Source organism: Micrasema longulum, unplaced genomic scaffold (genome assembly GCF_059751315.1).
Source record: "Micrasema longulum isolate JH-2025_06_02 unplaced genomic scaffold, ASM5975131v1 h1tg000039l, whole genome shotgun sequence".
Lineage (NCBI taxonomy): Eukaryota > Metazoa > Arthropoda > Insecta > Trichoptera > Brachycentridae > Micrasema > Micrasema longulum.
Window position 1 is genome coordinate 459,462 of NW_028277246.1, and position 16,495 is coordinate 475,956.

The window sequence follows — 16,495 nt, forward strand, 5'->3', positions numbered from 1 at the left end:
ATAATTATGTACAGAGATCGCCATAGATTTAATGTTTCAGTATCATGAATGAAATATGCCAAAAAAGTAAGGGATTTTAGTTATAAAATTAGTCAACTGCCACGTAAGGCTGGTCAACCTCTAACTCTAATTGAGAAATACCGTTTTTGGCATCAACAGTTTTCAGCAGAACATAGAATTAACCTTACTGTACCATTAACATCTAAATCTCGCACCGATTTCGTTACGCATTCAGAGTAAAGCCTCAATCCTACCCTCCGTGCTGATGCAGAATTGAACCCACTCCAGCCGTTTTATATAATACTTAGGCCCCGCAATAAAGCGGGGGACAAAAAATTGGTTATAGACTCATTTGAGTGTTCCCTTCCACGGAAATCTTTAGTAAAAGGCGAAAGATTTATTCGTATTGAAAGGAAACCAGAGTAAACTATATGAGGTTTTCAAGACCTTATATCTTATCCATGTAGAGTTTCATGAGCGCGCTGCCAACGCTAGTGCTGCCATCTGTTGAAATAAATACAAACTAAACGCCAAATAAGAGTCATCCATAACAATGATTACTATTATATTATTTATGTTCACCATCACTATCATTCCCCTTCCTCACCCAAAGGAGCAAAGGGCATTGCAATGGTATGTCTGCTGTAGCGTATCTTGATCATGTTTGTTATATGACGGTAAAATAATCAGTCTTCAATCAATCTCTCACTTACAACCGGTGTCGGAGCTCCCCTGCATCAACAACAAAATCCTATTTTGTTATAACTTTATTGCAAATATCTAGATTTCAATGAATAAAAAATATAAATATAAAAACAATAAAAAATATGCAATTTATTTTTTTTAAACATAAATATACTAGAAAAGACTTTTTTTTTTTTACTTATTTAAATGTGTTGCAAAGAAAAAAAGGAGAAGGGATTGGAGAAGTATTGGCATTCACGGGGCTTATGACCTGTCATTGGCTGGTTAGAGTGGCCTATTTGCCCACTGTGTAACATTCACCAATCTGCCTATGTGTAAACATCTACATTTCCTCACCTCTTCCATCTGTTGCCTTTTGTATGTGAAGTAAAAGAGCTGAAAACTTTATTGATGTAAGTTAGATTCATCTGGCTGAATGATTTCACCTAAAAGATGTCGCCTGAAAACACTTCTAAATATTTATACTTTTTTTTATGCTAGTAAGTTGAATAAACAATGTTTTGAATATGTTCAAATGTCCATAAACAGGCTGGCTTCACTCCCAATGGAGTTATTGAGATCATAATTTATTCCAAAAGGTTCGATTTTCGGTGAGAACACAAAAATTCAGAGGGACTTTTCCCAAGCCTGGGTGTTCTGTGCTGTTCACAACTGTAATTGTTGTGGTGGGCTGTGGTGCTAAAGAAAAACAGAAGGGAAAATATTTTCAAGAAGTTTTATGGAAGTCTAGGCATTTAAATGGCTCACGACCAGTCGTTGACCAAATAAATATATTTTTTTAGGAAAACGAACAGTTCTGCATGCCTTTTGTGTACTTTTTAGTGTACAATTTGATTTTTGAACATTTTGAAATTTTTAAACTTTATATTCCACCATTTAAATTTAAATAGGATGTCGTCACAAATCTTGACGTCACAACCTTTAAAGCCAAAGATATCGGGTTTTTGTGTAAACACATTTTTAACTATTTTATTTTATATGTTATGTACGAAAACTTTTTTCTACAATATTCAAATTGACTTTTTCTTAAAACCAATTAATTTCAAGTTCATTTCACATGTTTTTATTAGTATTCTTAGTACGTGATTTTTCCCTATTCAACTAACCATTTTTCTTCATTTCAAAAACACCCACTAAAAAAAGAGTTGTATTTTAAAAAAATATATATATTGTTCCAAACACAAAAGATTTTAATTAATGTTAGTGTTCCGGACGCGTAAAATCGAATAAATTAAAATAATACAATAATTAGAAAGGATCCCCGGTAAATGTATAGAACTGATGGCTGGGCTCTCAATAAAGATAAAATGGTCACTTTCGAGCCTGGCCTCAGTATTACCGGGGAAAAATAGCTAGGTTAAAATGAATAAAATGTACAAAAATATATTATGTAAATGTCATGTTGCGCGCGTCGCGGCTGCCGACGAAATGGCCCGTACGGGCATTGAGCGCCCGTATTTACGCCACCTGCGGCCGGCGGCATGTAGCGAGTGGCGGGGAAAGATTACCCCCACCACTCCGAGGCAGCCGGCGCGGGTGGGATGGCCGACTCACGGAGCCCGACGCGCACCGCTTTATAAGGCGGTCAATTAGAAATATTAAATCAGTTGAGTTCCTAACTCTGAACAGTTCACACGTGTTTTATTCCGTTCTCCGTCCTGTTCGCCTTCCTGCACTTCGCTCTTCGCTCCGCTCTGCCTGCTGACTGCCTTCGCCTCTCTGCACCACTTGGACCGGGTGGAAAGTCCTTTTCAGGGCTATTGAGGTTGACTTGCGGTCGGCGCAGCTGTGCTCCTACCTTCCGACTTTGTCTTTGGCTCTGTCTGGGAGGGCGGCTTCCCACTTACGCCGGGAAGCTTGACTGCGGCAGACGCGGGTGACGAACCGGCGAAACTTTCATCGTGGTAACGCGTACGTTACATTTGGTCCTTCGGAGCTAAGGATCGTCGCCAGTGGTCTCCAGTCTACAACACACCTACAGCATGCCGGTCAACAGATCGCCTGTGTCGACGCGTTCGGGAACGCGTCGAGACGCCGGCACGGAGCACGAAGAGGAGCTTCAGGAGCCCCAACCGGGGTCTGTACGAGCACATCAGGAGGAGCCCCAGCCAGGGCCTTCACACGACTGCCAGGAGGAGCCTCATCAAGGACTTCTGGAGGAACAAAAGGACTCGGACGAGGGATCCGCACCCTCGGAGCGGTCCATCTCATCGGCGACATTTCGCCGACAGATGGAGGAACGCGAGGCGCATCACGAGAGGCAGGTGAGCAGCCTCAACGAGATCATCGCCGCGCTGAAGGCCGCCAACGCGAGAGAGGACGCCAGACGAGACATGGCAACCCCCCTCACGCCCACCATCGAGAGGGACCTCACATCGCACGGGACGTCGGAACCGGCTCACAAGCCGCTGCCGCTGACGTCAGACGCGTCTAGGACCGACGCAGCCCTCAGTACGAGGGAGGCTGCCGCCGCACGCCACGCCGCACGCTACGCCGCTGATCCGGAGGATACCGGAGCGGCGTACATCCAGCAGCCGAGCCACTACGACAGCAGCCGGGCGAGAGACGGGGCCGCTTGGAAGCGCCCTGTCACCGACGCGGAAGCAGCCTTCAGCACAAGGGAGGCCGCCGCCGCACGCCACACCACACGCTACGCCGCTGATCCGGAGGACACCGGAGCGGCGTACATCCATCCACCGAGCCACTACGACAGCGGCCGGGTGAGAGACGGGGCCGCATGGAAGCGCCCTGTCGCCGACACGGAAGCAGCCTTCAGAGCAAGGGAGGCCGCCACCGCACGCTACGCCGCTGATCCGGAGGACACCGGAGCGGCGTACACACTTCCGCCGAGCCACTACGACAGCGGCCGGGTGAGAGACGGGGTGCCACGGAGGCACCCGGTCGCAGAGGCGGACTCCAGGACGAAGGAGGCCGCCAACACACGCTACGCCGCTGATCCGGAGGACACCGGAGCGGCGTACACATTTCCGCCGAGCCACTACGACAGCGGCCGGGTGAGAGACGGGGTGCCACGGAGGCACCCGGTCGCAGAGACGGACTCCAGGATGAAGGAGCCCGCCAACACACGCTACGCCGCTGAGCCGGCCTACGCCGGAGCGACAAACGCACATTTACAAGGCCGCTACAATGAGCGGCATCGGGACAATGAGGCGCCACCCGCACACAGCCGAAGGGAGGACGCCGACGTACGCTACGCCGCCGGGCCAGGCGAGCCCGTAGCGGCACGTACTATACCACTGGGGGGCTACGAGTTTCGTGACCCGGTGAGCGCGTGGGTACAAGAGGGGCTACCCACGGAATACATGCCGCCGGGTGCCACCGGCGAGCCTGTGACGAAATACAGACAGCCGCCGGAGTGGCACACGTTCATGGCGAGGCAAACCGGCGCTAGGGATCTACCGCAATTCTCCGGCGACCCGCTAGAATGGCGAATATTTAAGGCGCAATTTGATCAATCGACACAGATGTGCTCCCTTACAAACGCGGAGAACATTCTCCGTCTGCAACGAGCCCTCACAGGACGGGCCAAGGCCACAGTGTCGTCTTTGCTGGTAGATCCCCGAAATGTGCCGGACATTGTGAAGATGTTAGAGGCCGCCTTTGGACACCCGGAGATCGTCGTGGACAGAGTACTGGAGCGGATAAGAAAACTCCCTAAACTGGCCGACAACGCATCCCTGGAGGCCCTGACGGACTACGCGGTCGCGATAAGAAACGTCGTATCGACCGTAGAGGGCCTCGATGGAAGCCACCTCTCCTCCCCGAAGCTTCTGTCCGAGATGACTCAGAAGCTGCCACGAGTCGAGAGGATGATGTGGATTATGTCACGAGCGGATACCGTGAGGAAAGCTACCCCCAGGGATCTGGCACTGTGGCTAGCGAGACTGACCGGTGCAATACCGAATGCGGGTTGCATCGGGATCAGCACGGAACCCGCCCGAGTGGAGAAAAGGCGTACCCAAGAAAGGCACGTGTTTCTCACTCAGGACAAAAAATGCCTGTTCTGCGACATGAGTGGACACGCATTCGGACAATGCCGGAAGTTTCTCCGGAAAACGGTAGAGGAGAGGTGGACAATTGTGCGTGCCAAGTTCGTGTGCTACGGATGCCTGGAACCGGGACACAAAACGACCACCTGTGAAGCGGCGAAGTGCGACGAGTGCCACGGGCGGCATCATCGGTCGCTACACCGCGAGAGAGTGGACAGTACGCCGAACGAGCAAGTCTTATTGACAAGGCGAACGGAAGTCCCAGTGACCTTCAAGGTAGTGCCAGTAACCTTGAAGGGCCCGCGTGGGTCAATGGAGATCCACGCACTACTAGACGAGGGTTCATCGGTAACTCTCCTCGAGGAGGATGTCGCCCGTGCAGTGGGCGCCACCGGGGCCTGCGAGGAGTTGAGACTCATCGGTGCCAGTGGGAACACGGACACGCTACAATCACAGCGTGTATCCGTAATCCTCGTTAAAGGAAACAAAGAATTTGGTGTCCAGGCACAGACGGTGCGGGTCATGGATCTGCCGCACCGCAACCGAAAGAGCACCAAGACACACGGGCCAGGCATCAAGCCGAAGATGTTAATCGGTCTTGATTACGCCACCCTAATGGTATCTACAGGCCCGCCAGTCCTACAAGAGGACGGGCGGCTAACCATCGAGACGGCCCTAGGAGCCGTCACCTACGGCGGGGCTGTGCACCCCGCCTTTGAATTACCCCCAGACGGCCAGGGTGAAAGGGACTTAGCGGAACTGGTAAAGAAGAGCTTCGCCGTTGACTCGCTAGGTGTAACCACCCTGGAACGTTGCCGCGCCGCAGATGTGCGAGCGGCGGAGCTCATGAGCAGCTCAACCACACAACTACCATCCGGACGATGGGAGACCGGTTTACTGTGGGCGAAAGACGGGGATTCTTTGCCCTGCAACCGGCAAGCAGCCATGAAGCGGCTGCACTCCCTGGAAAATAAACTACGGAAGGATCCGATACTGGCGATCGCATATCGCGCCAAGATGGCGGACTACATTGAAAAGGGATACGCCGTCAAACTAAGCCGCGAGGAGGTAGACGCCCACCATTCGCGCAAATGGTACCTGCCCCACTTCGCGGTGACAAACCCCAACAAGCCTGGCAAGATAAGGGTCGTGTTCGACGCCGCCGCCCAGTTCCAGAGGACGGCGTTGAACGACCATCTACTGACGGGACCTGACCTGCTTTCATCCCTCCTCGGAAACGTGATCCGCTTCAGAGAGGGACGAGTAGCCATCGCGGCCGACATACGGGAGATGTTCCTGCGGATAAGAATCCGGGAAGCCGACCAGCAATCGCAGCGGTTCCTATGGCGGACGCAGGACGGGCAGGAGCCCGACACGTTTGTCTTCGCGTCCATGATGTTTGGAGCGAAGTGCTCACCCAGCAGCGCGCAATTCGTGCGAAACACAGTCGCACGAGCACACGCGAAAGAATTTCCCGCCGCAGCAGAGGCGATCGAGCACAATATGTACATGGATGACTACCTAGACGCCACAGACAGCGAAGAAACAGCTGCAAGCCTGGTACGAGATGTTACCCTCGTACTCGGCAATGGCGGGTTCCGGCTCACCGGGTGGGCTTCAAACAAACCAGATGTCCTGGAAGAAGTAAAGGCCGACGACCGGGCCAATACAGCAGTCACCATAGGGGAAGAAGTAATGACGGAGCGGGTCCTCGGGATCGTATGGGATCCCAAGAGCGACCTATTTATATTTCGGCACGGAGCCGAAAGTGCAGCCATCCCGGAGCGACCCACCAAGCGCGGCATGTTGAGCGCCGCCATGAGTATCTTCGACCCAGTAGGCTTCATTGCGTGCCTCACGATACGGGCGAAGATATTGCTGCAAGCCATCTGGAGGACAAACACAGGTTGGGACCAACCGCTGCAACCGGACCACGCCGAAAAGTGGTTGGAATGGCGCGACCTGCTGGCAGCGAACGGCTGTACAATACCGAGATGCTCGCTGCAAGGGCAGAAAGAACCCGTGACACTGCACGTGTTCTGCGACGCGTCAGAGCAGGCATGCTGCACAGTGGCATACTTTGTGGGGGCCGACACCACAAGTTTCGCAATGGCGAAGTGCAAGGTGGCCCCCCTAAAGCCTCTGTCAGTGCCTAGACTAGAACTCCAGGCAGCGCTACTAGCGGCAAGGATGGCCGCCACCATAAAAAAAGAGAGTCGAGCTCTCATCACCCAAACCGTGTTCTGGACGGACTCGAGCACGGTCCTGTGTTGGCTGCGAACCGACCCACTGCGGTACAGCACGTTCGTCGCAAACAGGCTGGGCGAGATTGACGAGCTCACAGACGTACGGGACTGGAAATGGGTCCCCACCAAGGACAACCCAGCCGACATAGGGACCCGCGACAAGGGCCCACCCGACCTTGCGAGGTCGGGACTATGGTTCGGAGGCCCCGGCTTCCTGAGAAAAGGGGAAGCCGACTGGCCGAAAGAGAAGAAGTTACTACAACAACCGGACGAGAAGACGCTGGAGCGGAAACAACCCCGCCACTTCGTGGGCCACATCAGACGGACGGAGGCCCTACCCCAGGTGCAGCGCTTCTCGTCGTGGACCCGACTCGTCAGGGCGACGGCATGGGTGCTGCGACTCATCGCACGATGCCGCCGCCACGAGTCCCTACCGTCCCCAGGGGGGACCTTTGAACTTCACGCCTCAGAAACACGGGCCGCAGAAATCATGCTGCTGAAGCGGTCCCAGGAGACGGCTTTCGGAGAAGAGCTGGAGCTCCTGAGACGAAAGGCGCCTATCCCGCCGCACAGCCGCCTCCATGCAGCGGCACCCTTCTTAGACAAAGAGGGAGTCATCCGGATGGGAACGCGCATCCAAGCGGCACAGAGCTTCGCAGAGGACTGCAGCGCGCCGCCTATCATGGACGGGACCTGCCCATACACCCGGCTGCTGATCACGCACAGCCACCGGAAGGGTGGCCACCCGGGAGTCGAGAGGACGATCGCCGACCTGAGAGCCAGCTACCTCATCCTGCGACTCCGCGGGGCTGTGAGGAAGATAACACGATGGTGCCCGCTGTGTAAAATGCTGCGCAGCCGGCCCCAACCCCCGCTGATGGGGCAACTGCCTGAGGCCCGACTGGCCTTCAGGACGCCGCCGTTCACGCACTGCGGGCTTGACTTCTTCGGGCCGATGATGATCACCAACGGCCGAAGAAAAGAAAAGCGCTATGGGGCACTGTTCACCTGCCTCACCACACGCGCGATCCACCTGGAGCTAGCGTCGTCCCTCGAAAGCGACTCCGCCATAATGGCCATAAGAAGGATGGCCGCCCGCAGAGGCTGCCCACACGCGTTATACTCGGACAACGCTACCAACTTCAGGGGAGCGGACAAAGAGCTGAAACAGGCCGTAGACGAGCTCCTGGCGGACCCCAGAATGCTCGCCGAACTTACAGTTCGCAAAATTGAGTGGAAATTCATTCCGCCCTCATCACCTCATATGGGGGGAGCGTGGGAAAGACTCGTGAGATCTGTAAAACGAGCCCTCCACGCAACCCTCAACGAGCAGGCTCCAAGAGAGGAGACCCTCAAAACCATATTGGCTGAAGCAGAGTACACCGTGAACAATCACCCGCTCACGCATGTGTCAACCAAGCCCAACGACGAAGCACCGCTGACCCCGAACCACTTCTTGCTCGGGTCAGCCAATACACAGCCAACTCTGGCATATTATAACAAAAAGGAAGAAGGGGCCTGCCTTCATAAGCAATGGAGGATCGCCCAGAAAATGGCCGACATGTTTTGGCGCCGATGGCTGAAGGAGTATCTTCCCACCTTGGCGCACAGGAAGAAATGGCGCGAGCCCGCGCCTCCAATACAGGTCGGGGACCTCGCGCTCATCATGGACCCAAATCTGCCGCGGAATTCTTGGCCTCGCGGCAGAGTCACCCGTGCAGAACCAGCAGCTGACGGACAAGTACGAGTCGTCGAGGTGCAGACCACCAACGGCACCTACACCAGACCAGCGGTGAAGATCGCCGTACTAATGAAGGAAGAGGAACAACGCGCCCAGCAGGAAAATAGTACAGACTAGCTGCACGGGGGGAGTGTTCCGGACGCGTAAAATCGAATAAATTAAAATAATACAATAATTAGAAAGGATCCCCGGTAAATGTATAGAACTGATGGCTGGGCTCTCAATAAAGATAAAATGGTCACTTTCGAGCCTGGCCTCAGTATTACCGGGGAAAAATAGCTAGGTTAAAATGAATAAAATGTACAAAAATATATTATGTAAATGTCATGTTGCGCGCGTCGCGGCTGCCGACGAAATGGCCCGTACGGGCATTGAGCGCCCGTATTTACGCCACCTGCGGCCGGCGGCATGTAGCGAGTGGCGGGGAAAGATTACCCCCACCACTCCGAGGCAGCCGGCGCGGGTGGGATGGCCGACTCACGGAGCCCGACGCGCACCGCTTTATAAGGCGGTCAATTAGAAATATTAAATCAGTTGAGTTCCTAACTCTGAACAGTTCACACGTGTTTTATTCCGTTCTCCGTCCTGTTCGCCTTCCTGCACTTCGCTCTTCGCTCCGCTCTGCCTGCTGACTGCCTTCGCCTCTCTGCACCACTTGGACCGGGTGGAAAGTCCTTTTCAGGGCTATTGAGGTTGACTTGCGGTCGGCGCAGCTGTGCTCCTACCTTCCGACTTTGTCTTTGGCTCTGTCTGGGAGGGCGGCTTCCCACTTACGCCGGGAAGCTTGACTGCGGCAGACGCGGGTGACGAACCGGCGAAACTTTCATCGTGGTAACGCGTACGTTACAGTTAGTAAATAATAAAAACTTACCGACTTTTTTAGTCTACCGGTTGCGAGAGGTACCCGTCTCTTCGTTAGGACACTCACTACGCCAACATGCAAATACTAAAATACACTTCCACCTTCACCATCACCTTAATATATATATAGTATTTCCAAAAATACAAAAATCACATGCAGATTTATAGAAATGCGAACACCACCAAGTCCAAACATTCATTAAGCTTTAAAAAAAAATCCCATTTTAAAGAATTGGTAGGGAATTGTGATAGAGGGGGGGTAGAGGTGGGGTTACCTGATTGGTTAATTTTTATTTGAAAATGTGGGACACACAATTTTTTTTTTAAATTTTATTATCTTTTATTTAGGAAACACACAGTACAGTTACATAGTTTTATATTTTACACAGTTATACTAAACTCTAATAGACCAGTGAAGTTTCCATATTATAAAGTAATTATATGTAAGTATTAATTAAAGTACAAAAAAGAGAAGGAAAAAAAACATAAATAGAAGTTGTTTTATAATTAAAATCAAAGTAAAAAAAATGAAGAAAATTTGTAAAAGTAATTAAAAGGTTAGAATTAAAATAAAGAATGAAAAACATGCTCAGATGTAAAAATAAAAAATAAAAATAATAACATTTTTTAAAAAAGAAAAACATAAATACACATATACATATTTTAAGGGATTCAAAGAAACGATGAAAAGAATCTTTAAAGAACCTTTAAATAAGACAATAAATTTAAGTCAATTGAAAAACGTCTTTAAAATTAATGACACATTATAGTAAGAGCAGCAATATATTGATTTTATATACATATACAATATGTACATCTCCCTTCCCCTCCTTATTCTCTCTTCAAGCGTCCTTGTCCTAATCCCGTCCAATCAACAATAACTTACTGTTCTCAACAAAAAAAAAAAGATTATTTAAAAATATTTACGAGTACATGAAAATAACATTTTCATACGTATAAACTTATATGTATTTATTTACTATGTAAAATATTTTCTTTAGTAACTTTGTATACTTCGTGGAAATCTGTTATTGGTTCGGAGTTTATACACTATATCTGTTTGTTTACTATAAATATGTATGTAGAACTGTTGGTTTTCCAAATAAAATAAAATAAAATACTGAAAAGTTAAGTGATTATTTAACCTCTAAAATCTCGAAACCGGTAGACTAAAAAAGTCGGTTAGTAGTTAAATACTAATATTAATTAACATTAGTTAAAATTTTTGACCACAAAGTTGATGCTTCAAACATAAACAACATATTTTAATTAAAATAATGTATTAGGAGGACGATACAATACTACGAAACCACAAAATTGTTCGTAAAATAGTCCTTTTCCAGAGTTTATTTTATTTTTATTTTTTACATTTCTATCCCTCATTTAGTCTTTATTAGGCATCTCCTTTCTATCTTCATTTCCCCGGTCCTTCGTCTTATTCAAAGGTTCGTGTATCAATAAGGGGCTTTATTCCCGAGAAACGTTAGGAGTGGTGCGGGAAATGACTAACGCGGTAATGTGAGGTGCGTGCCTTGAGTAATAACCACCCTATGATGCTACGCTCACAAAAGGGTAGTTTTCAAAGCGAATATTGCACACAAGTGTGAAAACAAAAAAATATTTACCGTTTTATGCTTGAATTTCTATGACCATAAACATTTTTAAAATTCTGTTTGTCTTATATGGTAGGCGAACTCGCTGACCATTGTATTGTATTGCGATTTTTTTTTTTTTGCACCACAACAGGCTAAGAAGCCCAATGAGGTACTTTAGCCCTACAGGAAATTGGAAATTAATTTTTTTTTTACTCGCGGTAAAAATAAAAACATTAAACTGTACGGCAAAGTTTCTTGAAAATGTACGAAAAAAATAATAAAAACGCAGTACTTTAAATGACGTCACTGGTTCATATGAACAAAACAATGATGTAACCACTGTGAAGGATATCTGGTTGGCTTACCGTAAACAAACCGATGGGAAGAACTATCAGAGAACAATCTCTGACGTCACACGCGGAGTTATTTCAGAAATACAAAACTTCAAAAAATCATAGCACTGATAATACGATATGTAAAAAAGCTTAGTTTAATAGTCTATTAAAAAATTTAAAAAATTAAAAAACGACTCTTAATTCCTCATTGCGGTAGTGAATGACATCACAGAACACCGAAGCTTGAGAAAAGTAACATTTAATTTTTGTGTTTTCACCGGGAATCGAACCTGGAACCTTCCGGGTGTGAGTGAAGCATCTTGACCACTACACCGCGGAGGCCGCCACGAGGCGGACACGAAGAGGCGTCGGGTTCAATTCACGACATGAAATAATTATTTCAAAAAATATTTTTAGACAAGAATATTTCATAGACCCTGGATTGACACCTGAAGCTTAAGACTGATCATCTTATCTTCAATCAACAAAAAATATTAAGATACGCTGCGATTACTGTCCCAGTGAAGTACTTTATGCACCATAGGATGCGGAAAGGGAATGATGATGATTCTGTATGTAGTAAGGAAATGTTTTTAAAAATATTTTTATTTAATTAATATGTCACAAATTATGTAATGTGCAAAATACAATTTTATATATATACCCGTATAAATGGGAAAAAATAAAGCGAGTGATTTTTAAAATTATTTTATTTATTTATTAATAGCATTGTATGTACATTTATAAGCGACAGAGACACAGTTTAAAGTTTAAAGCGACAGAATCAGGAACGACCCGTGCCTATGAATTTTTTTTTATATCCGTTACTAAGGCAATGTATTTATGGATAAGACACAACTTGACAATAGTTGTTCTAGAAATGAATAATTCCATAAACAGCCGTGTCGAGCGCCACATGTCCCGCGATATGACTGCATAAAAGGAATGGTCGTCATATGTCATAATATGTCAACTGTATCATCTCAAAGAAAAATAGCCCTTAGGAAATAATGTTTGAAATACTGTTTTCCAAATCGAGCATCATCATATAATTTGTACAATCTGCAAGCATACTCTCGGAGAAAACCCCCCAATTGGGTTTAAGATGTTCAAAATAATAAAGTGTACTTATTTATGTGAAGAAATGAGCTGGAATAATCGTTTCGTTTCTTGGCTCATTGCTGGCGCTGGGCGCGTTTAGTAAATATTTTCATTTATATTTAGAGGAACATGCAAACGGTAACAATGATTTATCAGAAATAATAGTTATTTCTTTGTTTTCCTGTTAATATAGTTACCGTTAAATATTATTATGGATGGTCAAATTTAATAGTAAGCTGCTCATAATCACTTGTATAGACGATTCGCCCCTCGCATCCCACCATTTCTGTTTATTTTGTCGGGATACTTGTAGATCTCGATTGCATCTTTTAGCAATCGAGTTTGGTGACTTTTTAGTCTCCTTAAGATTATCGGCTCGAAAGGAAACCAATGCCCCGTTTCTATGTGGTGTTTTAAAAATAGTTTCTATCTGTTTTAGGTAGATTTGTCAAAGAATACAATTTGAAATTCAGCCAGCGGCATTTTGTCCCTTCTGGTGGTAATATCCGATATGCAATTATGTAAATTGCGTGCATAAAATTACGATATCACATATTAGATAACGTTGTTACACATTGCAGTAACTTTACACGTGCATGGTATAATATGGCTGTCACGGAATTAGAGATGGGGTAGTTTAGTTGTAGTCAAATAATAGGATTTGGAAATCTAATTTGGCCGTGTTTGAAGAGACTACGGTGAACAGCCACGGAACACGACTGATTGAGTTTATGAACGCAGGCCATAGAAACACTGGTCTAATATTAGAACATTGGTTACTGGCATGTATAGTAGATCTATATAATACTAGCGGACCCGACAGACGTTGTCCTGCCCGAACGTTGGCTTGCCTGCTATTTATTACCTAGGTACTTGTTTGTGATTAAATTCCAAAATGAATTTATGTAGGTACCTAGGTACTTGTTTATGGTTGAATTCCAAAACATAAAATAATCATTTTTTCAAATATGGCATTCTTTTTGCAAAAGTCGAACTTCGGTCGTCTCACCAACAAAGGGGTGTACTAATGCAAGAAATACGATTTTTTTAATGTATTGAATTTAATATTATTTTAGTGTTTCAAAAAATCTAATAAAAAGAAATAAATGGGTAGAAATTAATAGGAATTTAAGGAAACAATCTGATTAAAATCCACAAAAAACAAATGCTGTGTGTAAACATTTAAAAACAAACTTTTTTATAGACAAAAAAATATCATCAGTCCATTTTTTGTAAATGCATTCTCCTCGAATGCAACCCTGGTATATCGATGAATAAAACATTTATGCTCCTTACATATTGGATTGAAGATTTTAATATCTACGAACACGCACAGCGCGAAGATCTATATTTCTCTGAAAACCGCACGTAAATCGGTTTAGCCGTTTAGGAGGAGTTCGGTGACATCACACGTACAGAGGAATGATATATATAAAGATATATTACAGTGGGTCTCCAAATTAATATAGACAGTACCAATATTTTGTTATTTCAATGTTTATACTGTCTCAACTTCTAAATAACTTTGATTTGATGAGAACATTTAAGAAGTGGCAATACCAGCAAAGCGTCAAAACTGTTAAAATTTTTAGGTTATTTCCACGTGGACATCATTTTTACGAAAATATTTTTACATTAACTATATTTTTTGGGTGTGCTTCTCTGAAGAGTCTATATTGCAAATTTTGGTGAACAAATCATCGCTCATTCGACGACGCCGACGCCCAGGAGAGAAGTTCCATCCGGGCTGTCTTGTGGAGACGATCAAACATCTTACCAGCGTCATTGTGTAGTCAGTCTTCTCTTCCAGGGGGATAGGGCGTCTCTTTTTCGTACAAGGGACGATAAAGCAGAATAAGTACAGATAAGTACTGGAAAATTAGTTACTCCCTCAAGTCGAAGAATGATTACCTGGTAGCCAAGAGTACATATAAGAGGACTGTCAGTGCATTCCTGGCTGGAAAAATATAGAAAGGTTTTACCTTGGCCGGGGAATTCTCCCGACATGAATCCCATTAAAAACCTGTGGGAGCTCAAGAATAGGGAGATTGCCAAGGAGGTGATCATAACCAATCACCAGCTCATCAAAATTCTTATCCGAGTGTGGCCTTACTATGTTGAGATAAAGCTTAATGCAAAACTGCGCATGAAGAGTATCCCACGACTTGTAAAATCTACAATTGTGGCTAAAGGCGACATCACAAAATATTAATATTTTATACGATAATGTTTAATTATAATTAAACAAAATAAAAACACTCGAATTAACCTGTCCGGGAGTATGGCTGTACATGTACGCCTAAAGAAACTTTCCTTGAAGGAGTATGGGCGTACATGTACGTTCACGCTTATAACTAAAGCCCGGTGACATTTATTTCTTAAGAAATAAAAACATTTTAATGGCATTTGTACTGCCATTTGTGGTTGTAGAACCCTAAACCACAGATAAAATTAATTTTCTTTTTTACTGATGTCATTTTATTACTAATATAGAAAATTATAAAAAGTTTAGAAAAACATATGCAGACGAAGTAGAGGCAGACCAAAATTAAAATAACTGGATAATGTGAAAAGTGACATTAGAGGGATTGGCCTGACGAACTGGGGAAGAACCGCAGGGTGCAGGGACGAATGGAGACAAATTCTGGAAGAAGCCAGGGCCCACAACGGGCTGTAGTGCCTCTGATGATGATGAGAAAAATATATAAACAATAAAATCTCATTCCCCAGATACAGTTTTATCTGCTAAAACTCACTCCCGGACAGGTTAAGAACAAAATATGATCTTGAAATTTCTCCAATAAAAATTTCATGTAAATAAAAATTCATTGCTCTGCCTAAAATCATTAACATATTTGTTTTATGAATACCAAAGTGACAAAAACGCAGTTTTCATATGTGTCCCTATTAATTTGGCAACCCACTGTACATCTGTACATGTACAATCTACCAACCCAAATGCGGGTATTTCCAGCAGAGATGCCACGAACAGTGATTTGGCCGAATATCGAATAATTGCCCCCGCTCTAAGCCGAAGCGTCGAATGTTCAGCAAAAGATGTGTGCATTTCGCGGTTGGCAGGTTACAACCTGTCTCATTGCGGTACGTGCGGGGTGACGGGGCGGGCGGATTTGCTTCATTCGCGAATATATCATGTCGCGACAAGCGTTATTTATTTACTATTATATCACATAATGTTACTTATAGTCCTTATGATAAACATTGAGATATAATTTATAGAGATGACACATAAAAAAAAATTGTCTGATATAAAATTTTGAAATAAATATTTATATCTAACTTAAATAAAAGTAGACTCATATCGTATTTATTTTATTTTTGTTTTTTGTTAAAACATTGGTTTTATAACGGATTGAAGAGCTTTTCAAGTACAAGTCCAGAAGTCAGCCAAAAACCTCTGACTTGAGGCGTTTCTCAAATGACCGATTCATTTTTTAGAGGGTTCCAGGAAGTTCTGTAATTAGCAAAGGGTTGTCAACCGCCATATTTTGTAAATCTTAGTATAGTGACGTCATTCAAAATAGTTTTATTATAATAATCTTTATTATTTTAATACATTTTCAAGAAACTTCGCTGTACAATCAAATGCTCTATTTTTTACCGCGCGTAAGTAAACATTTTTTGTTTCAAATTTCCCGTAGCACTGGACTTGCTTATTAATGGTTTATATATTTTTGCATAGATCCACATAAAAACGATCAAAATCGTCTACTTTATATTTGAAAAAAACTATTTTATTGAACTGACAAAAACGAAATGGCTTGTCAGAGCAATCGTGACATGTTTACTTTTGACCCCATATTTATTTCCTACAATAAATAAGACAGAAACCACATTTTGTTTGTTTCAAATATTCCATTATATTGCACTCATTTAGGAG

The 16,495-nt window shown here is 45.1% G+C and overlaps 1 protein-coding gene and 1 non-coding gene across 2 annotated transcripts in view; one reads left to right on the forward strand and one right to left on the reverse strand.

Moving 5' to 3' along the window:
- Positions 1 to 308: 308 nt before the first annotated feature.
- On the reverse strand, positions 309 to 426 carry LOC148285373 (U5 spliceosomal RNA). Its single transcript, XR_015822296.1, has one exon. It is a non-coding gene; the product is annotated as a U5 spliceosomal RNA (small nuclear RNA).
- A 2,261-nt stretch (positions 427 to 2,687) lies between these two features.
- The window catches only part of LOC148285374 (uncharacterized), a 74,277-nt gene continuing 60,469 nt past the window's right edge, over positions 2,688 to 16,495 (forward strand). The window contains exons 1-2 of the mRNA XM_088226113.1: positions 2,688 to 3,156; positions 3,757 to 8,808. Coding sequence (XP_088082239.1) covers positions 2,688 to 3,156; positions 3,757 to 8,808 — 5,521 coding nt within the window. The remainder of the gene's footprint in view (positions 3,157 to 3,756; positions 8,809 to 16,495) is intronic.